Source organism: Momordica charantia, assembly GCF_013281855.1.
Source record: "Momordica charantia cultivar OHB3-1 chromosome 11 unlocalized genomic scaffold, Mcharantia_2.0 BLBB01000011.1, whole genome shotgun sequence".
In the NCBI taxonomy this organism is placed as follows: domain Eukaryota; kingdom Viridiplantae; phylum Streptophyta; class Magnoliopsida; order Cucurbitales; family Cucurbitaceae; genus Momordica; species Momordica charantia.
In genome coordinates this window covers 5,395,233-5,416,298 of record NW_028275159.1, presented here as the reverse complement: position 1 = coordinate 5,416,298, position 21,066 = coordinate 5,395,233, and the positions used below count along the sequence as shown (strand labels likewise).

The 21,066-nt window shown below is 37.5% G+C and overlaps 4 protein-coding genes across 10 annotated transcripts; 1 reads left to right on the top strand and 3 right to left on the bottom strand.

Moving 5' to 3' along the window:
- Nucleotides 1–393: 393 nt before the first annotated feature.
- Nucleotides 394–2,141, bottom strand: LOC111016595 (nucleolar GTP-binding protein). Its single transcript, XM_022292074.2, has one exon. It carries the CDS (start codon nucleotides 1,627–1,629, stop codon nucleotides 667–669), a length of 963 nt encoding a protein of 320 aa, XP_022147766.2. The 5' UTR covers nucleotides 1,630–2,141; the 3' UTR covers nucleotides 394–666.
- A 2,093-nt stretch (nucleotides 2,142–4,234) lies between these two features.
- Nucleotides 4,235–9,483, top strand: LOC111008107 (uncharacterized). Of its 2 annotated transcripts, XR_002601065.2 has the most exons (14): nucleotides 4,235–4,911; nucleotides 5,375–5,448; nucleotides 5,644–5,727; nucleotides 5,866–5,946; nucleotides 6,210–6,284; nucleotides 6,596–6,688; nucleotides 7,290–7,472; nucleotides 7,555–7,622; nucleotides 7,737–7,788; nucleotides 8,398–8,451; nucleotides 8,536–8,628; nucleotides 8,745–8,811; nucleotides 9,096–9,251; nucleotides 9,346–9,483. XR_002601065.2 is itself a non-coding variant. In XM_022280699.2 (13 exons), exons 1-13 carry the CDS (start codon nucleotides 4,770–4,772, stop codon nucleotides 9,185–9,187), a joined length of 1,158 nt encoding a protein of 385 aa, XP_022136391.1. In that variant the 5' UTR covers nucleotides 4,235–4,769; the 3' UTR covers nucleotides 9,188–9,410. The 2 variants fall into 2 exon arrangements, 1 of the variants encoding a protein (XP_022136391.1); XM_022280699.2 differs by having other exon boundaries at nucleotides 9,096–9,410.
- A 75-nt stretch (nucleotides 9,484–9,558) lies between these two features.
- LOC111008119 (ethylene-responsive transcription factor RAP2-13) lies at nucleotides 9,559–11,492 on the bottom strand. The gene has a single exon (XM_022280710.2). It carries the CDS (start codon nucleotides 10,926–10,928, stop codon nucleotides 9,855–9,857), a length of 1,074 nt encoding a protein of 357 aa, XP_022136402.1. The 5' UTR covers nucleotides 10,929–11,492; the 3' UTR covers nucleotides 9,559–9,854.
- Nucleotides 11,493–14,069: 2,577 nt separating this feature from the next.
- LOC111009908 (putative WD repeat-containing protein C2A9.03) lies at nucleotides 14,070–19,415 on the bottom strand. 6 transcript variants are annotated; one of them, XM_022283181.2, is made up of 10 exons: nucleotides 19,138–19,415; nucleotides 18,709–18,868; nucleotides 18,447–18,614; nucleotides 17,980–18,066; nucleotides 15,590–15,724; nucleotides 15,378–15,488; nucleotides 15,179–15,270; nucleotides 14,966–15,071; nucleotides 14,803–14,889; nucleotides 14,070–14,722 (listed from the first exon to the last, which is right to left on the bottom strand). In XM_022283181.2, exons 2-10 carry the CDS (start codon nucleotides 18,862–18,864, stop codon nucleotides 14,309–14,311), a joined length of 1,356 nt encoding a protein of 451 aa, XP_022138873.1. In that variant the 5' UTR covers nucleotides 18,865–18,868; nucleotides 19,138–19,415; the 3' UTR covers nucleotides 14,070–14,308. The 6 variants fall into 6 exon arrangements, with proteins under 6 accessions (XP_022138873.1, XP_022138944.1, XP_022139179.1 ...); XM_022283252.2 differs by having other exon boundaries at nucleotides 15,378–15,485; XM_022283487.2 differs by lacking the exons at nucleotides 18,447–18,614; nucleotides 18,709–18,868; nucleotides 19,138–19,415 and adding an exon at nucleotides 17,063–17,113 and having other exon boundaries at nucleotides 17,980–18,050.
- Nucleotides 19,416–21,066: the final 1,651 nt, after the last annotated feature.

Below are 21,066 nucleotides of genomic sequence, written 5' to 3'. Positions count from 1 at the left end.
ATCACCTTCCACAGTGGGGTGGGGGCTATATCAACTTTAAGATTGTAACTTTTTATTTTTTATCCTTTAGATACAATACAAGTACCTCTAACAAAGAAAAGCAAACTTTTGAAACAAGCAAAGTAATAAACTTTTCTAACATAATAGTGGGGAGTTTTTTTTTTTTTTTCTCTCTCTCTCTCTTCTTTTGGGGGGTCCAAAAAAAAAAAAAAAGAAGAAAGAGGTTTACTAAATATCATGGACAACTTGAGGGGCCAAATATAGAATGATTAGAATCAATGTCTTCAAGCTCACTTCTTTCTGATTTGATTAGACTTTGGAAGAAAAAGCAAACACGTTTGATTAGAGAGACAAACACGTTTTTTTTTTAATTCAGAAAACAGAAAATACAAGTAAAGAAAGAAATCCCTTAATTAGATTTCATTATTTGGTATTGAACGAACACTTGAGAGATTGACAAACCAATCTATTATATTTGAGTTTATGCGTGTCTCATACTTAAACACGACACCCAAATCCTCTCCAACCAAATTATAAAGTAACTGTACAACAACATACAACCAAAACCATTAATACTCGAAGATTCAAAAAAGATTCAGACTCCAGAATTTGAAAAATATTCAAAGCATGAAAAGGAAAATGTAGGATATCAGAATTCAGAGATAATCAAGCCTTCCAACTCCGACTCCTTGAAAACAAATCCCTGCCAACCCATGTCTCCTTTGCAATCTCCGATGACATTCTGCAGAAATCAGGCCCCATTTCCATAACCAATCTCTCTCTGTTCTCTTCCTCCATTAGCCATTTCAAGCTCTTCTTCACCTTCACTTCCTTTTCATCTTCTTCTGCTGCTGCTTCTTCTTCTTCTTCTTCTTCTTCTTCTTCTTCTTCTTCTTCTTCTTCTTCCTCCTGCCAACTCTTTGCTGGAGCAGACCTGCATCGCATTAGCAAAAGAGCATTCTTGGGAGGTGCCAATGGCGGGCCATTGCTTTCTCTGCAAATCCCATTACTAGCCCCACTTTCCTGTAAAACCATAAACCATTTAGAAAATGCAGTTCTGGAGCTTTCATTTCCCTCAACTCCCACTTGATTTTCCTGAGATTTTCCCTCCTCTTCTTCCTCCTCCTCTTCATCTTCTTCTTCCGTAGTGAAATCTGCTTCTGGGAAAGCTTTGAAACACCGAAAATCAAACCGGATGTTCCGTAAACACGTCAAGAATTGCATTATATCTTTCTTGAACCCCAAAGACTCGACCCAATTAGACCTCCTCCTCCGTAATTTCCTCCTGTTGTGAATTCTCTCAATCTCTTCCATCACCGATTGCCAGCTCTTGCAGGAGCCGGTCTTGGGCCTGATCTTTATCTGCCCAGCACACGTCACTTTCGGGGACGACGGCTCCGATATCTCGGACCCCATTGTCTTGGGTTTCGCCCATATCAGCGGACTGGCGGCGGAGGTCGATTTCCTCCGGCGATGGTGGTGGCGGTGGCTGCGGCGGAGCTTGTTGGAATCCAATCCCCTCGCTGGACTACAAAGCGGCTTCGGCATTAAAGTCAGATTCGATCGAGAAGGAAAACACACCAACAAATCCGCCGAATGGATCGCTTTAGCATCTCTGCCCAATTTCATAGTGCCCCTGTTTCAAAAAAGTCCTTTTCTCGCAAAGCCCATTTGGGGATTTTGGTTTTGGGATGTGCGGTTTTTAAAAGACAGTCCTCAGACTCCTCGCAGAGGATCAGAGAAGAAGAAGAAGAAGAAGAAGAAGAAGAAGAAGAAGAGAGAGAGAGAGAGAGAGAGAGAGCAAGGATTTGGTTCAGTTTTGGCCCCCTGCTGCCGCTGCTTTTGTTGGGTGTGTCAGTGTCTACTTTATTATCTGTTAAAATTTTGAAACACTCCTTTTTGCCTGCCTTAAAAATGGAATGGGGTCTCAATGAATTGAAGGAAGAGAGAGGAAGAAGTGAAGAACCAGGCGGGCTGCGTTTTCTTGGCCTTTACTTTTCGTCAAACACATTGAAGAAAAAAGTAGTGAAGCCCCACGGGGTTTGTTTCATTATCCAATGATACGCCCACGCCAGAGAAACGCCCCTCTCAGTTCACGCCTTCTTCTGCCGATGCGTTCTTTACTTTATCAAACAACCACCCAACTGTCCCACAAATATTTTCAAACGACAACCAGATATTCCCTTCCTTTTTTAATCCTCTTCCCCCTTTCGCCTAATAATTCACACCTCTAAACAAAAATCTTCCAAATAATTGTTATCGCTAGAGTGCTGATCTTCGCTCACGATCATTAAATATTTGACAATTAAGAATGAAAAATGCAAAAACATAGATTTTTTTCAAAAAATAATGAGTTGTTAAATTTTTAATGGTGGTAAAGACAAGATTTGGTACTCACCGTTAAGAAGTCAATTATTTTCCTCATAGGTCATCTAGTTAGTTGAGGGATTCTCGTCCAACAAACTGAAAAGAGACCTACAACAGTGAGTATTCTGATGCTCATGTAAGTCTCATGCTGATCTACTTCGTATATAATTTGCAACCAGATTCGCTCAAAGAAGAACGGTGGGAGTCTAGCAGTCGTGGTAGTGGGGAAGTTGACAAGTTATTAAATTGCTTAGATATAGTTCGACCTTATACATCGAACTTCTAGATTTCCATATAGTTTGGTACATTGAAGTCTGAAGTGTTATACCTTAGACTTTTAAGTCAATTTGTTAACGACATGTGACATGTCGATATTCGTCCCTTAACAACTATTATCTAAGTACAAACATTTTAGCAACAAACATTGAAATTTTCCTACCCAGGTATTAAAACAAACACAACTCGAGATAAATTGAGACAGAGATAGAGTCCTATAATTAGTGGCTTACGGGCTAAACTCCGACACAAAATTCCATAAGGAGAATATTGGTCTTGGATTGATAATATGAGATTCTAGAGGTCCACCAATGCATAAACGTTGAGACTACCCGCAGTGAGAAGTATCTTCTTTTTTTTTACTATTTTTTCCCTGTATTTTTTAAAAAATAACATACTTATTATCTTCTCTAACATCGAAGGTTTGATCTCCCACCACACATTTTGTTGAACTAAGAAAAGAAAATAAAAAAAAGAAAGAATTATGTTATTATTCGAGATGGAACACTTCTCGTTGTTTAAGTTTAATGTTATATAAGGATATGATGATGGTTAAGAAGATATGAATTTGGGGATTTTTTTTCTCCTTTCAAATGATGTGATGTTATCTTACTTTATTTTTCTTCTAACTATATATGATTGATTGATTTCAATAAAGTGAGAAATAGTTATAAGTTGAAAAGAGCATAGTTGTTTTAAATAAAATTAAAGCGAAAATGCAATTATGGGGTTGGAAAGCAATTGAAAGTCTTGTGCTGAGAAATTGGGCCCTCATGAGTCATGAGAGCATAGCCTTGGCAGTTGGATTTAGACTTTGGACTTTGCCCAATTATTATCAAACCTCTCTCTTCCTCTTCCTCTGAACAGGAAATCTAACGTCATTAAAAGTTTAACCTATGAATATTTAGTAACACGGATCGTAATTAGAGATCGTAAAAGTTTAACATATACCGTGGATGTGTATCATATTTGTTTTCCATATAGTTTCTCCATGTTCTCTCTCCATGCAACTATATTGCAACAGTTCTGGAAAAATAATAAAGCAAGTTTTACTCTTCATATTTAAAAAAAAAAAAAAAAGAAAAAGAAGAGGAGAAATGGTATGGTCAAGAAAATGACATAGGTCAACTTGTCCGAACGGAACCACCCGACTAAACCAGATTCGATCTGACCAAGGCATGATCATCCGACTCAACGCAATCTGATTAAGCTGAACCACCCAATCAAACCAGATTCACTCTAATCGATCCTTCTGAATCAACCCAACAGGTAAGAGAATAGGTTTGGGGAGCGAGTTACGCTTTACAAAACCCTACTTTTTGCTACTCTCAATCGAATCTTTTGTCCGACTTAAACATTATGGTGTGTTGGGCTACACACTTGGATATGCAAATTTTTTTATGGGTAAGTATTCTAGTTATAGTTATAGCTATAGCTATAGATTGTTATTAATTAAAAAAAAAACCAACATTAAAATGATTAAAAAATATCATTGCTTCCAAATTCATAAACTGAAAAATAACCATGAAAAGAAAAAAGAATCGTCATCAAGTAGCCACAATTCTTTTTCATTACTCGTGCTTAAATATTCTTTGAAGTGGGCACTTATCATTATCATCATCATTCGTATTAATTATTGTACATCGGGTAATAATTTACGATAATTAATACACGACATAAACAAAAGAAATCAATTTAAATTCTGCAGATAATTTGGAAAGGTGACCGGAGACGTAATTCCGACGATACATGAGGGTCGAAATCCGAAAGCTGAGAAGTATGGGGGGTTACAAGCAAATGACTATCTATTTTTGGATCAATATTTTTGACGTTCATGAAATCTACATAATAAATCAGAAGAGTAGAAAGATTAGATAGAAACAGAAGGGGTTCTACTTCTAATTCTAATCCAGTTAGGTTTCCGAATCTTGCACGTCCCGTTGTTTTTCCCTGCAAATTCCAATTTCTTCCTTCTTCGGGGCGTTCCAAGATTTGAAACTGAAAGTTTCTTATCTTCAATTAATTACTTACAGCATTGCGCCATAAAATTCTTCAAATTATCCATAAAAAAATAAGAAAAAGAAGAAGAAGTTTCTTCCTTGCCGACCCAGATCTCTCTCTTTAGGATGGAAAGCCTTACGAACAAGATTCGAAAATTGGACGCCTACCCGAAAATCAGCGAAGATTTCTACAGCCGTACACTCTCCGGTGGATTCATCACTATCGCTTCCTCCATTATAATGCTATTGCTCTTCATCTCCGAGCTCCGTACGTCCGCCATTTATATTTTCTCATTAAATCTATCGATGCTATGTTTTGTTGTTGCAGCTTTCTTCGTCCTTGCAAATTCGGAACTAATGGAAAAATCCAGGAATGAAATGATGCGGTGGGGCTCTTTGGGTTGTTTTGTCACTATCATGTTTATCTTTTGGGTATTATTATTTTATTCGTGGTTTATTACTGAGTAAATTAGTAAACAAATAAGTGCTGTTTCTAGATGTTTGGGCAAGTTTCATTCTAGAAAAACGTGTTTCTTGTAATTAAATTGTAACCTCGCGGTTAAAATTGTTCGTCTCTTGGCGTTTTGCAGTACCTTGTTTCTGTTTCTTTTTTTCTTTGGTTACTCTGTTCTTGTCTCATTCACAGCTCTGGCTCTTGCTGCATGAAAGAGGGGGCTGTTACATTTCCTTTCCTATCTTATAACATATGTGAGCTTCTCTTATAATTTCAGGTTTGTATGTCCATACTGTAACAGAAACAAAGCTTGTAGTAGATACTTCAAGAGGAGAACAATTACGTATCAATGTAATTTACCTGCAAAATTGAAACTTGTCTTATTTATTTATTTATGTAGTACACACTTCAAAGGATTTGTTTTCTTTCTTAAGATTTGTTGCATGTATTCACATATCATGTTCAGTTATTCGTTCTTCTTTTACCATTCTCTCTTTGAAAATGCTCCTTGACTTGCATTTGGATGTGCATATATTCAATGTGCAGTTTGATGTTACGTTTCCTGCACTTCCATGTTCTGTTCTCAGTCTTGATGCTATGGACATAAGTGGAGAGCAACACCTTGATGTGGTATGCTATCCTAAACTGTGCTGTGAATGATTATTGTTGCCATTTAAAATTCACATATAAGCAGTGCTTGGCAGTTGGGATATTTTTGGTTAATGTTAACAGCTAAATATTGTATTTCGATGTCTTTTTACTATGCAGAAACATGATATAGTAAAGAAAAGAATAGATTACAAAGGCAATGAAATAGAATCAAGACGAGATGTTATTGGATCCCCCGAGGTATATAAATATATATATGCAATTTCTTTTGCATCGTCTTTTCAATTACTATTTACCAATCTGCAAAGTTTCCAAAAGGCTTTATTCTTTTCATTCAGTATCTATTAACAATTAATAGAATCAAGACCAGATGTTATGTATAAAGAGCATGCTTTTTGGTGATTGCTGCTTTGGGTACCTGCACTGTTAACTTTTGGATCAGCAAAATTATGAGTTGCTTCCTTTCTTTTCTCCCTTATAGATACGGTTTCTACTTCATGCAGATTGGGAGGCCATTACAGAGACATGGTGGCAGACTCGAGCAGAATGAGACATATTGTGGTTCCTGCTATGGGGCAGTAAGTTTATACTTCATTGTTTGGACTTTTATGTTGGAACAATGTTTTATTGCATTTTCATGTTCTTTATGAGTAACTTGAGAGGAATGCAGTATTATTTCTGTATTTCATAGGTATAAATGGGTACATTCAGTAGTTTACTCGAGTTCTATATCGAACTACCCTGCCAATTCAAATTTTTATAGCATAGCCAATTAAGAATATCCTTCGCTATAGCTATGTTGATTTGATCGGTAAAAACTCAACTGTACAATCAAATTAACTGCTAATGGTATTATTTTTGTCTTTCTTTCCCGTGTTCTGCTTTTCAGTTCGATGAGGATTGTTGTAATTCTTGTCAAGATGTGCGTGAAGCTTATCGAAAGAAAGGTTGGGCTTTGTCTCATCCAGATCTAATTGACCAGGTTGGCTTGCTTTTTCTGCATAAAAGCATTTAATAGTTTTCTTTTCAGTTGCAAATTGTCATATAAAATTTTGAATTCACTGGACTGTTTGAAATCTATTTGAACAGAGTAGTTTTCTTGAATGATATTGACTTGTGAATGTACCTTAAATTTTGTGATATTTCTGACAATTTGTTTCCCATTGTAGACACCACCTTAAAATAATTACATCTTATCTAATGACTTATTGCTAGAGAAGATTGAAATTGGTATCATTCGATAACACTTATCATAGTGATAGTGCAGAGTTTAACTAAAATCCCTTCTTTGAGTAGCTGAAATTGACAATTAGGGTTTGTTTACCAGAGAATTTAATGAAGCCTTTCTCTTTCAATGTTCTGTTTTCAATCTCGGGAAACTTATCGTGCTGTTGATTTCTATTCTTCTCTTTGTTGTTTTGTTACAACGTTTATTCCCTTTATGATGGATGTTATCAACCTAATTTACTTGGAATCACAGTATTATATTATTTATTGTTTTTGACTTTTGAGTTGCCAGATTGGATTATACTTTCTGGGTGAAATGTATTCTCTCATATGCCAAATGTTACTCGTGTTTTTAGTGCAAAAGAGAAGGTTTCTTCCAAAGGGTGAAAAATGAAGAAGGTGAAGGATGCAATATACATGGGTTCTTGGAAGTTAATAAGGTGGCTGGAAATTTTCACTTTGCACCCGGGAAAAGCTTTCAGCTATCGTATTTCCACATCCATAATCCACTAGCAACATTTCAGTGGGATACTTTTAATGTAAGGAACTGGTTTTGAAATGAGAATTTTACTACACTTATATACAGGTAACCTGTCTCATTTATCTTTTAATGTGCCTCAGGTAAGCCACAGGATTAACAGATTAACTTTTGGAGATGATTTTCCTGGTGTTGTAAATCCTCTTGATGGGTAGGCTGCTTTTTGTTTGTTGAAGTTTAATAAATCATCCTTTTACTCTTGACCGATTGTGTTATTTTCCTCACATTCTCTCCCTTTTTTTCTCTCTTCTACCTCTGCTTCAAGCGCGCAATGGAGCCAAGAATCACTCGGTGGAATGTACCAATATTTTATCAAGGTGGTTCTAAGTTCGATATCTCAAGTCATCTTTTTTCTTCTTATTCTTCTCACTTTCTGGAATTGACAGTTTTCATGGTGTCTATATCTTTTCAACTTTTCTGTAGTTACTTGATATCTCTAATTGTCACTCTTTCTTGTATTCTTAATTTGATCCGACTTTCATTATTTAATTTATAACTTATATTTTAATCTCTTAAATGCACATAAGGAATGTCATGTTTTGTCTAAATTGAGGAGTGTAGACAAGCTGGTGTGGATGAGGGAGAGAAAAAAGAAGTTATTCATCTGCCAATTTATTTTTTAACTTCTCCATTTAGGATATACTGTTTGTTTTTTGGATGGATCGATGTCTGGGAAATATTTCCAGTCTTATGCAAGTATTTCTGTCCCCTCGACTTTTTAAACTCTCTAGAGTTATACTTCCAATGAAATGCATTTCCATTATAACCCTCATCTCACAGGAGGTAGGCAGGTGTCTCTTTCGGATCATAGCCTAAATAGGAAGTTAGGAATTGCAATATCATTCCCGACATTCTGCAGTCCATACTCCATATGTCGAATGGTAGAGTTCTTTCTTGAGAGATGCATTTCTGGAATTTCTTTGCAGGTTGTGCCTACAGTTTACAAGGATGTGAGAGGGAAGGCTATTAAGTCAAATCAGGTTGAGTTGAACTCGAATGTTTCTAGTTTCCTCGGATGGTTATTTGTTGGGCATGGCGTTTAAGATCATATTTTGTAAGTGCAGTTCTCTGTAACTCAACATTTGAGGGGCCTAGACGAAGAAAGCTTCCAGTCTCTTCATGGAGTTTTTTTCTTCTATGATCTGTCCCCTATAAAGGTGTGATCTCTATTTTATGCTAAAGTTTGTTGCAAAAGACCTCCATTTCTAATCTTTATGTAATTGCTTCATATGGGGTGTCTTAACTACCTAATGATTCATATTGCATTTTGCAGGTGACATTCACGGAGGAGCAAATCTCATTCTTTCACTTCTTGACAAATGTATGCGCTATTGTTGGAGGTAATTCACAAGAGCTATTTGAACCTCAAGTTGAGAAAGGAAACCATGCCATAAGTATCCTCATAAAATCTTCTCACATTTAAAAATACTTCATTTATTGATGCAATTCATGTCAAGTTTTATCGTTCCTTTTGGCCCTCTTACTATTTTAGTTTTCTCATTGACTTAACTCAACAAGTCGTGAACAAGGCAGATTTTTTTTTTTTTTTTGCCCACTTTGAAGAGAAGTTTACTTCGTGGTTCTGTAATGATGCATTGTTAAACTTTTTAACGATTTCGTTCAGGAGTTTTCACTGTTTCGGGGATATTAGATTCCATTATATATCATGGTCAAAAGGCAATCAAGAAGAAGATAGAACTTGGCAAATTTATATGATCATTGATTTGGTTTGAGAGATTCGAATCGCAAGCTAAATATGCAGTTCCTCTTGCTGTTGTTGGTATGCTACTACTACTTCTGGTCTCAACTTTCCTTCAATCAATAGTATAGTTTTAATCTCTGCTCGTATTACATCTTAATTTTTTTTTTCCTAGCTTTCCAGATACTCGATTTCTTAGTGCTCAAGTAGTGTGAATATTTTTCCGGAAAGGTAAATATAGGTTAGAGGGGCCTTTAATTCCTGAAGAGAATGAGATCAACTTGTATTTGTACATTCTTTTTTAAATCTTCCAATCTATTTTGTATGGATTATTCAATTCAATGAGCATTCTGTAATCTAATTGTTCAAATTTTGTCTGACAGGCCACTTTGAATATCAACGAAGTTAATAATCTTGTTTAACCACAAAATATTGAATAGTAACATACCAATGAAAAAATGATTACAATGGCTACCACTGACTGACTAAAGAAAAGAAAAAACCACCAAAATTAAATCATTCCATGGTCTAGCAAGAAAAAAAACCAGCTGACCATGGTGGACATTTACATGATATTGACAAAATGCCCATTTCTAAAGAATTTGAGCCTTGAATAGAATAGTCTCGGCCTGCAACCTTTTAAAAACTCTGTTGCAGGTGCCGCTGAAGATTCCGATCAAATTATCAAGGTAAGAGCGACGCCCAATCTATCTCAGAAGGATATTTCTCTAGCATTGAATTGTCCCAAGCTTGATTCTGATCCCATTGCAACTCTGTGAACTCAGGGAACGTAAGATCTGATAAAGGTGAAGATGCTGCAGACCCATCGCTCTCTGTCACAGCCAGCGACGGGGAGTTCTCCACCTTCGCAGCCACTGTTTCCGCCGCCGAGGAGCAGGATTGAGACCTGGACTTCTTAGCCGCAGAAACAGACTTCTTTGAGTTGCCCTGTTTCTTCTGTGGCTTGGACAAGTTTTCACAAATGGCTTGGAGTTTTGCATCAACTGAGGAATGCAGCGGCCTGTACTCGCCGAATTCGCCTTCAACGCAGGAGCCTTGGTGCTTCAGGTGCGGGAAATTGAGCCTGGCAGAGTCCCCTCGGAGCTTGAAGGCTGCCCTGTCATATGCCAAGGCAGCTTCTTCAGCCGTGTCGAAGGTGCCGAGCCAGAGCCGAGTCCGGTTCCTCGGGAGTCGAATCTCCGCCACCCATTTCCCCCAATGCCGCTGCCTGACCCCTCTGTAAAGCTTGGTGGATTTTGCAGAGGAACCCACTTGCTTCATTGGGATCGGCTTGGGGCTGAGGAAACTGGCAACTCTCTGTTCATAGCACGGCAGTGGTTGATGGGGCTCATGGTTTTGGCCCCAACCAAAAGCCAGTGGGGCCTGTTCTTGAAGAAGATTGATATGAGGCTGGGAATGGGGAATCTGAGGTGATGATAACTGATGGGGTCCAACTGTGAACGACGGCTGTTCAAAACCTATGAGGTTTTGGTTCGAGAACCCATCTGAAAATACTGGGTTCATCGAAGTGGAGCCGCCATTTGAGTACACAATGGACTGTTCTGAGTGAGAGAAAGAGAGGTAGCTGTTGAAGGAAGAAGAAGGGAGAGAAGGAGAAGAAGAGGATGGGAAATTTGTAGAGAGAGAGGAAGAAGAAGAGGAAGCAACCTTAATAAAAGGTTCGATTGCTTCCATTAATTCGCCACCGAAGTGCTCTGTTTGAGGACCTTCGTTGTAGAAATCCATGGCAGCTGCCATTACTTCAATAGTTTACAAAAACAAAATGAATCTAAAACAACAAAAACAAGAAGAAAAAAAGTGTTTCCTTACAGATGAACCTGATTCTTGTTTAAAATAAGACAGAACAGGCAATAATCATGAAAAGAGCTGCTACCACTACAAATATGTCAAAGAGGTCTATAAAATAGACAACCCCTTCAACTCCAAAAGAAAACCAACCTTGAGGAGGGACTAAAATTCACCCTCTACACAGATTGATCACAAGAAAGAAGAAATAAATGAAATGGAAAAGAAAACACAATTCCTGGATCTCGATTCTGAAAATACCTGGCTTTCGCACAATCCTAAGTTTGGTAATTGTTCATTATAAAAAAAAACAAACCCAAAAACCAGAACCTGAAAGACAGATTATTAACAGAAAGGGATTCAGAGAAGCGGGGAAATTGCAGAAGGGGGGGAAGAAGAAGAAGAAGGAGAAAGTTCAAACTTCGAACTGAGATTTTTCTCACACAATTTTTTCTTTTTTTTTTAAGCTTTCTGAAAATGCTCACTGTCTCTCCGCCTACAAATCCACGAGATGCCCCCCTTTTATAAGCCTCCAAAGCCTCAAATTTACTTCCATTAATCACAGCGTTTAATACAAAATCTCTCAATTATCCGCCGTAGATTAGCTTCACAATTACGCTCATCATCTCTGAGACTGATTCTCCTCAAAGTTTGGTTGACCAGAAAACCGCGTTCACACTACTCACTACTCACTTTACTCTTCCTCTTGCTTTGCACACAATTAATTCATCCCCCTTCTGACAATTCTACCGTCAAATCTTATCCGTTGGATCTCGTCGGCATGAAGCTGATGGATGGCTCCGATCGAGTCACTCAACCTGGGAGCCCACACGGTTTTCAGCTCTGTCTGATAAATGGATTACAGTTTACTCCCTGAAACTATAGCAAGTGGGCCAATGGATAAGCAGAAATTTTGAAATTTCTCCTTTTTATTGTGGAATTATTATTTCATTTTCAAGATAATTTTCCTAACCTTAAATGACATTTTCCCACCTTGTAATTTTGACGTGTAGTCTGCCAGAAAAGGGAAAGCTCCAGAATTTTAATTTTGGTGATTGCTTTATTTTACTTTACACCTCAATCGCCTCCTCCACCATCCACTAATTGTGATTATAGTAAAAGTTATGATGTCATTTTCTTGACCTCAGATTATATTATTTGTCTAATTAGGTAAAAAAAAACAAAAAAACTAGCTTAGTTTATGTTCTAAACATGGTATTTACTTCCGAAAATAATATCATAACGCATAAGCAACCTTCTCATGGGTTGACTCAAGAGAATATCGAATCAGTTTAATTATGAAGCTAATTAATTATTGATATAATCTTTAAAGTTTAAGATGAGAACGTGCATGTATTATGTGCATTAATCAAAATTATTAGAATTTAAATTAAAGAAAAAGGGTTGGTCAATGGAACTGTTTAATCTCTGACGATGGGGGATGGGATTGAAGATCCAACGGCTGAGGATGGAGTCATCTATGAGGGGCGATGCGGATGCGACCAGCGAGCGACACGACACGGACGGACTTTAATGGCTAATTTCGCTGTGGGGAAACTTAACCAAACCATGGTTAAGTAGGTGTGTGGTTAAGTTTTGGGAACCGTGGTTAAGTATAGGGTTAGGGTTACGGAGGGAAGAATAAAAGTGGCGTGGCGTCGAACAGGCCACGTGCGTGGGACAAGACAAGAACTTGGAGTCCGGCGCCGGCGAGGCCTTGGGTTCTGGCCCACGCGCAGTTGGATGTCAGTGGACGACATTACACCGGATTGTTGGATGGTTTGGGGAACACGCGCTGGAAGTCGCGTGGGAGAGATGGAAGGGTGCGGAGGTGGCAATTGACCAAATTGGGGCTTAGAGAGAGAGGGAATCCGGAATGGATGTTGGGGTATGTTGGGAAGCGGGGTGCTTCACAGACTTTGAAAAACTCAGTCACGTGCTGCCAGTCTGAGTCTGCGGGAGGGATGAATTTATGAATGAAGGCTGCTTCTCTATTCTCCTCTTCAGTTTTTTTTTTTTTGCTTTTCAATCAATTTGTCTCAATTTCTTTTTATGTATGTATTGCTTTTTTTTTTTTTCAATTGTAGTATTATTATTATTATTTTTTTAGAGAAACAAGTTGCGAGAATTTAAACTCTTGAACTCTCGATCAGATTGATTAGAGATTCAATATGACTTTTGAAACCTAACGTAAATTTTAATTTATGTACGATCAAAGCTGGATGCTGCAATTTTTTAAGGACAAGAGGGGTATCAAAAGCCCAAGAAATTCCTGCAACTTGCAGAGGACTATAAGCAATTAACATGGAAGAGTGCAGTCGGCTACTCCCTTGAAGCAATTCGGCTATTGACTCGTCCTCAATTCTTCGAGCCGAGGAAAAGGGGTAGTATCGATGATCCATAGCAAAAGAGAAATGAATCCCACAGCCCACACATCCAAGGCGAGGAACGCTGGTATCCTCTGACTAGCTTTTGGATAAGATATGGTTCAAATTGAAGTGTAGTTCCAAGTTAAGTATCAAACTTGTTATCCATAGAAGATGTGTGACTATCAAGTTTCTCAGCCGAAGAAGAGAATATAGTTGAATGATGGAGGCAAATTTGGGTAGAAAAAAGTTTATTGGGCATCCTATAATTATATGAGGGTGTGGAGTATAGGACTCTGCTTAGCACAATACCAATAATTCCAGCTATGGAGTATGGACTCTCTCCCCTATCTTCCCAAAGGATAAGTTGTCCTATAAAGTGAGTTAATTGAGCAACTACTCCGGCATTGTTATGTTATGGGTCTTCATGCATCACATAACCTTATTAATTGCTATGAGTATCTATGGCTCACTTATTAATTGCTATGAGTATCTATGGCTCACACGTCTTAAAGGACTTCTCAGAAGGACACAGCTTAGTTAATCAGGAATTTGAAATCTCTTGACGATCAAATAACAAATACAAATAACTTTTGATGTCTCTCGAATCTTTAGAGAAAGTGTAAATTCGTCAAATCTTTAGAGCGAACGTAGATACCCCTAAATATAGAGAAGTAGAAAAATTCCAACTTCCCGTTCCTCTCCACACTAAAGAACAATCACAAAATTTACAATATATAAATATCCGATTGAAATTTCCAATTAATTTTTCCTACTTTCAAGATCAAAAAATGTACTTTAAGATTCTCCATCATTCAAACCTTTGAACGTTAAAACTTATAATTATAATTTTCCCTATGCATTGCTGCCTTAGTTTCTCAACTTCAATATACAAACTCTTGCACAATGATTTTACAGGTGCAGTTTCCACTTTGAGTAGAACACTGGTTCAAGTCCAGGTTGGAGTTAGATCATGGAGTCCAAATACCTATTATCACGTCTCCTGTTGAACTCCAATAAGCTCCCGTAGGTTCGATCAGACACACCAACAAAGAGAGATTCAGCATCTGGGCTGAAGGATATGCCAGCGATTTCTCCAAACAAATCAATCTCTTGCCCTTCAAGGTAACCAGATTGGGTATCAAAGATATGCACGAAGTCTGCTGGCTCGGCCATACCCATAAATCTACCATCTGAGGTGAATTTTACAGATCTTATAGCTCCTATCCTCCCTTTTACAACAGCTGTGGACTCTGACATTTTCCTCACATCCCACAGCCTACAGGTTGTGTCTTGGTTCCCCGTGGCCAGAATATGCCCATTTGGATGCCATGCGGAGGTGAAAGAATAGTCTAGGTGCCCTTGGAGGCACCCAATAGCCTGTTTAAAATCTACCATTTAGTATCCCATTATTTCTACCCCTCTCTTCCTAAAACGCTGAAAAAGCAAGAAGTACTCACCCGGCCAGAATTCGCATCAGTGATCAAGCAATCCGGACTGTCCCCAAGAACTGCAAGCAACTTGCCATCTGGACTGACGGATGTGCTCTGTAAGAGAATGGTGTAAGGACGCATGTTGAATTATCAAAAACAATGACAGAGAACCCGACTGGATGGCACTCACATTTACAGACCAGTCGAATGAGAAGCAGCTAAGACTAGCAAAATTCTCAGCATCGTAAATCCTAACTTTGGCATCATTATTTGCCGTCATGATCCTTGTCGCACCACTGCATTAAAACAACGATCGTTTACCATGTCACTCATCTTTTTTTATGGTAGTAGACACGGGACATTTCATACTTGGTCAATTTTTCCCATTGATAATGACACTTACTCTGGATTGTTATAGATGTCCACTGCGTTGGTGATGGCATTCTCATTTGCTGTAACTTTTGTGCAGAATGCAACCTCGGGATGATTCAGGAACTGGATGAAAACATAAGAAAGACAAATCAGACGCTCAGAACCATACAAGGAAAATGTATACGAAGTTATCAAGTGTGCTTCATATTTTTAACTCCCAACTTGCACACCTTGCAAATAAGTTCCCCTTGGAAACCACCAGCAACAATCAGATTATCTTTAACCGCCATTGTGCTGATCTGAACTCTGGAAAGTGACTGAGACGTCATTCCAGGGTGCTTCTGTGTTAAGCCATCAAAATTAATCAAGACGATCATTCAAAGACCTGGATGGACCTTGGGAAAATAACCGGTATTATCATAGTTTCCAACTAGTGACATACCAAGGTGGGCACGATTGGTCTAGCTACATTGAGTACTTCTTTGCTCCTCCGAAGCAATGAAGACCAGTGTACTACTGAATAGTTCTGCATTAGGTATACATCGTGCTTCGTAGTTGCCCATAACAGATTTCTCAGCTACGCATATTGAAAGACAAAAATTGATGGAGACATCAGTCACTACTGTAGGATAATTAGAGATGCAGATTAAACATCAAACTGGTAATAAAAAGATTCTCTGGTGTGCTCGTCGCAACAAACTCCAGAAAGTGAAAAACTTGACTAAGTCTTCACAAACTCCAGAAAGCAAAAAACTTAAACTAACTCGTCTGTTGGGAAATTTAGAGCCTAATGCTATCGTTTGTGTGTCCAAATGACTTGACATATGAATAACACAACTTTGAATAAAAAAGAATAACCACCAAGTTAAGCCTGTAGCATACTAATTCCACACAGGTGGTGAAAATAAACAAGGTTTGTAAAACAGAGTGTTTCTATAAGAACCAACAAAATATTGGAACTGTCGTGGAACAGTGAAAAGTTGGATAATAGAATGGAAACTCAAAGAAAAGTTCCAACTTTAACATCGACAATAAATTTAGTGTGCAAAATAAGAATCAGGGGTCACAACATTTTAGACCTGGCAATGAAACTGCGGACTCGACCACCACCAGATAACCTTGAAGAAACAGGGGTCCGTTAGCAAATAAAGGTATATGATGAACTAAAATTGAAAGAACTAGGAGGACCCACTAGGCAGAGGCTCAAATGAAGGTATAGGATGAACTAAAATTGAAAGAACTAGGAGGACCCACTAGGCTGAGGCTCCTATAGGACTCATCATCATTTTCCGAGTTTAACATAACCCAATCTTACAATTATATGAATCATTCAGTGATGACATCCCAGAACCATAACCCGAAATGAGATAAATATATGCAATGCAAAAGTCAAGACTGCTTACAAAGACAGAGAGAACAAGACTACTTATAAATACAAAGAAAACAAGGCCGCCTAGTTAAATGTTTGAAAAGCAAGTGGTGGAAATATCACACACTAGGACCAAGAAACAGAAATAAGTCTGTCAGTACACTCATGGATCAGATGATTATAGACAAAAAACTGAAATCAAGTAAGAAACAAACTCCCAGATAAAATTGAGGACGTACATGGGGCAGCTGAACGAAAATTATAGTTGACTGGTTTGGATGCTGAAGTTTTAGTAATGAAATTCTCTAAGAAATTAGATCAACTGACACGAAGGGCAATCTTTTTTATCACAAGAAAATTATCACAAAAGCTATCAAAGATGAAGCATCGATACAAAAATCGCATCTGAATACACACATCATTAAGTGCATAAAAGTAAAATCAACTACTTCAATTAGACCCTTACGAGTAAGGCAGATCTTTAACTAAAGGAATTTTACTGCGGGCCTCTTAAGGCTTAAATGCTCAGATCATTTCCTATCATACCATTTAAAGGTTGCGCCAGCTGCTCAGTTAAACTCCCACCTCCTTTACATGCTGAAATAAATTGAAATAGCAGTCCTAAATGGCAAATAGGGGTTAATTTCATATATTATAGTTAACAGCCAATAAAGCAACACACCTACAACCTCATCGTAAGAAGTGGGAAACCTAAATCAGGACGAACAGACAACAGACACTTTGCATCTACAGCAGGAAAAAGCAAATTTATTCGAAACGTAAAAATAAGAGGCACTGAGGTGGTAATTCTAGAAGTTGACCAATAAATGTCGCTATCATAAGTGCTCGAGGACAATATTGTGGTGCTGCCTCTCTGCTGTGACCACCACAGCTTGCCATCAAGAATTTAACGGCCGTCAGCACCTAAGCTAAGTATTTTTCATTTGTTCCATAGAATTATAGTTCAGCCACTTGGGAGAAGAAATAGTAAAATAATATTTAAGTTCTAAAAGAAACAATACATACTATAAACCACAAAGCAAATTGGTAACTCGATGATTTGAACACCCACAACCAATAAGACAAGTTACTTAACAGTTAAATCCATGACAGATTAATAATGTTTTCAACTCAATATGACAAATATTGGTTTTGGGTGAAATTTGATTGCACCTTGAACAGGAAATTGATTCTATGAGAAAACTCAGAATTCTTATAATTCAAAAGGCAATGACTTCCTGACGGCCTATATATAAGATAGATCTAAGAGTTACACGGCCGACTTAGCATATATGGATCTACTAATGTAGAAAGCCTGAGCAACCCAAGAATTGACGTTAAAAAAAATACAAAAAAAAATCCTTCAAAACATTAAAACAACTTTACATGCGAACATTTTCTCCAAAATTAATAATCAAGTATAATAAGAAGAATAAACAAATACTATGAATACGAGTCTCAACCTGGAAATGCACAATTTTTGACTTGACAAGCCTCGTATTGAACTGAAAGTCATAGAAAGTATTTCGCATCTCTGCTTCCAAGCATTCCTGTATAGCAAGAAAGCGCAAGAAAACCAACTGAATAAAAAAAAAAAGAGACAATCTTCACAAATTGATCTAGGTGCATAATATTTACTAATTTATCTTTAAAAAGAAAAAAAAAGTCTAAAACGGAATAAAAGAGAGTAGCCTCGAGCGCTAACGCAACAGTGGATGGATGTAACATCCGTAATTTATATTATTTAAAAAACAGGAAAACAATTTAGGAATTACATGAGATAGTCAATTTTCCCATTTCCTTGAGTCTAACGCAACTTTCTAAAAGAAATCCACGTCTCCCATTTTCAATTTATTTGGTTGCTACGCATAATAGAGAGATAATACTGCGACGGCCCTACAAAGCAAGACAGTGACAGAGCACGACTGACCTTTTTGAGGTTTTCTCGAGGGCGTGAGAGATTTTCGTAGTTTTTGTACTGTTTCAAACGTGTCTCGCGGCAGTTATCCCTGGTAAAATGAAGCCTCTCCCAAGGTATGCCTTGTATGTCTTTCCCATTTCTAGCTTCCAACGCAGACGTATCAGTTCTTGACTTGCTCTGTAAAAGTCGAACGTCATTTTCTGTAATTGTTTTTTTCCCCAAACCAAAGCTAAGATGAAGAGGAAAAGTCATGAGAGCATGGATACTATACCATCTCAAGATCATCTTCGAAATCAGAGTCCAGAGATTCTACGTCGCTGCTCCTCTGCGTTTCTTCGTCACCAAAAGGGTCGTCGTCATCGAAATTAGCCACATCGTAATAGTCATCAACAAGGTAATCGAGGAAGTCATTTCCCAAATTATCCATTAATCTGCAAAATGAAAACGTATTTTTATCAGCGAACAAACACAATCCTAAACCGCCTCCGAGCCGACGGCGAGAGACATACTCCGCTCCAAAAAAGCATACTCAGACACATTACGACTGAAAACCGGCATATGGAAATTAAAGAAACGAGGTGATTCAGTATTATCACCAATGATCGGAAAACCGACCTCGCCGAAGCGAAGAGCAGAGTCGAACAAACAAAAACAGTACACAAAAACACTACATAAAAGAAAGGAAAAGAGAAGATTATACCTACGAATGACGAGAAACTGGACAGGAAATTCCTGGAAGTGTAAATCGCAGTGACAAAAGATGAAACCGAGAATACACAGAAACTAATCAATAAAAGCAACGGAAAATGCGTTCTGGTAAGAAGGCGGATTCGGAATCTGAAAGTATTTCTGGTTCTTAAGGAATGAATTCGATTGCAGGGAGAGGGAAAGGAAAGGAAAGGAAAGGAAGAAAATGATGGCAGAGAAACGTGAAGAGAGGTTTAGAATTGGATGGAAAGAGCGAGGGAAAGAGGAGACTGAAGCCAGTATATATAAATATAATAAATGAAATAAAATAAAAGGCAAAGGCGCTATGAATCGGATTCGAGGGTCATTGGGCCGGGTCGATACCAAAGTGGGACCCGAGCAACCGCCCATTTTACCGGCACGGCCGTTTCAAGACTGGTAGGGTCCGTTTCGCACGCTCGGTACACGTGTCAAGGAGTGGAAGTAAATAACTAATAAGCTATTGTCGGATGCATCCCCCTACCCAATGAGCAGTTGACAGAATTGAGTATTTTGAATGGAAGCTGGGGGCATGTTCGTAAATTACATTTCGCATTTGTTTTATATAATTTTCTCAAAGTTCAAAACCAATACAATTGGCTTTGATCTTGTAGATCTTTGCTGACACTTGTAATCAAAATACAACGTTTGAGAGACATGTAGAGATTTTTAATCACATTACCTTGCCTCTTGTTTTTTGGTTTTTTTTTTATCTTTAATTTTTATTTTTCTCGTTCTCTAAACTTTTAAAATAAATTATAAGTCAATAATAATAAGAAACAAGATGGACAAATTTTTTTAAAAAAAAAGTTATTATATTTCTAAAAAAGAAAAAGAGAAATAAATTGAAATATTAAAGATTAATTTTTTTTTTCACAGGTAGGAATAGAAGTTCGAACTTACAATTTTTTAATTGGAAATGTATTTCATTTATCACTTAAGTATGCTTATTTTGCTTCCCAGATGAATCCTGAAATGCTTTAAATTTGAACTCATGGAAGTCATTTGCGGAGTGTGGTTTAAAAGTCGTGAAAATGGAGAAGGTTGATTCGGTAAGATAACTCCAACGGCTAACCGCTAAACAAGAAAGAAAAGGGACAAGTGTCAGTTTGCTCTCGCAATCTGTTGAATGAGGTGCACACGTGGTTGACTACTCGAGAGTCGTGGCAGCTCGTGCTGAATCCACGTGGCGGCCACTTGTTGAAACTCCCCCGCCGTTTGTTACCGCGTTTGGACGGTTATGTAGTTGTAGCCTTCCACTTCCACCGCCTTCTCTTATTGGGCGGTAAATTTTTCATCTCCCTAATTTTGTTTTTCTCCGGTACATCTCCCTAAATCTTTGTCAATGGCTAAGTTTAAAAATCTCAATAATTTTGGTTCGGGTAATATTTTTGTTTATTGGTTCGTGTATTTAATTTTAAATAAATTTTAGGACTGGGTAACTTCCATACTTCTCTTTTTCCTTTTTCTTTTTTTTTTGTTTTAAGAAATGAAATATTTGACAACAAAATCAAATTGATTAAACAACGTTTTCCTTTAAAAAAATATAAATAAAAGTATCATTTTATTAACTAGCATAATAAATATAAAAAAATAATTCTAACATCTAAATTCTGAATAAAAAATAATTCTTATTTAAATATTTTATTTTTAATTTAAAATTTTAGAGAATAATAAAAGTAAATGATTCTCAAACATGTTCTTTTTTTTACTATAAAAATCTTTTTTTTTCGCCGTTTTATGTTAAGTGGCACAAAATTAGAATCGGGCAGCCGTGGTTTGTCAAAGAGAAAAGGAGAACGAGTTTTTGGACGTGGTGCATCGTCGGCAACCTACTTTCATGTTTTAAATTAGATATTACTGCAGTACTTAGAAATCAATTGACCACCGTTGAAGTATCTTA

Excerpts from the sequence above, each read along its gene's own strand:
- LOC111016595 (XM_022292074.2), bottom strand. The coding sequence starts at position 1,629 with ATGAAATTGGGCAGAGATGCTAAAGCGATCCATTCGGCGGATTTGTTG.
- LOC111008107 (XM_022280699.2), top strand. The coding sequence starts at position 4,770 with ATGGAAAGCCTTACGAACAAGATTCGAAAATTGGACGCCTACCCGAAA. Across the intron at positions 4,912-5,374 it reads GCTCTTCATCTCCGAGCTCC|GTTTGTATGTCCATACTGTA; the intron begins GTACGTCCGCCA and ends TTATAATTTCAG. Across the intron at positions 6,285-6,595 it reads GTGGTTCCTGCTATGGGGCA|TTCGATGAGGATTGTTGTAA; the intron begins GTAAGTTTATAC and ends TCTGCTTTTCAG.
- LOC111008119 (XM_022280710.2), bottom strand. The coding sequence starts at position 10,928 with ATGGCAGCTGCCATGGATTTCTACAACGAAGGTCCTCAAACAGAGCAC.
- LOC111009908 (XM_022283181.2), bottom strand. The coding sequence starts at position 18,864 with ATGGATAATTTGGGAAATGACTTCCTCGATTACCTTGTTGATGACTAT. Across the intron at positions 18,067-18,446 it reads CTCGAGAAAACCTCAAAAAG|GAATGCTTGGAAGCAGAGAT; the intron begins GTCAGTCGTGCT and ends CTTGCTATACAG. Across the intron at positions 15,271-15,377 it reads AAGGGGAACTTATTTGCAAG|TTCCTGAATCATCCCGAGGT; the intron begins GTGTGCAAGTTG and ends GTTTTCATCCAG.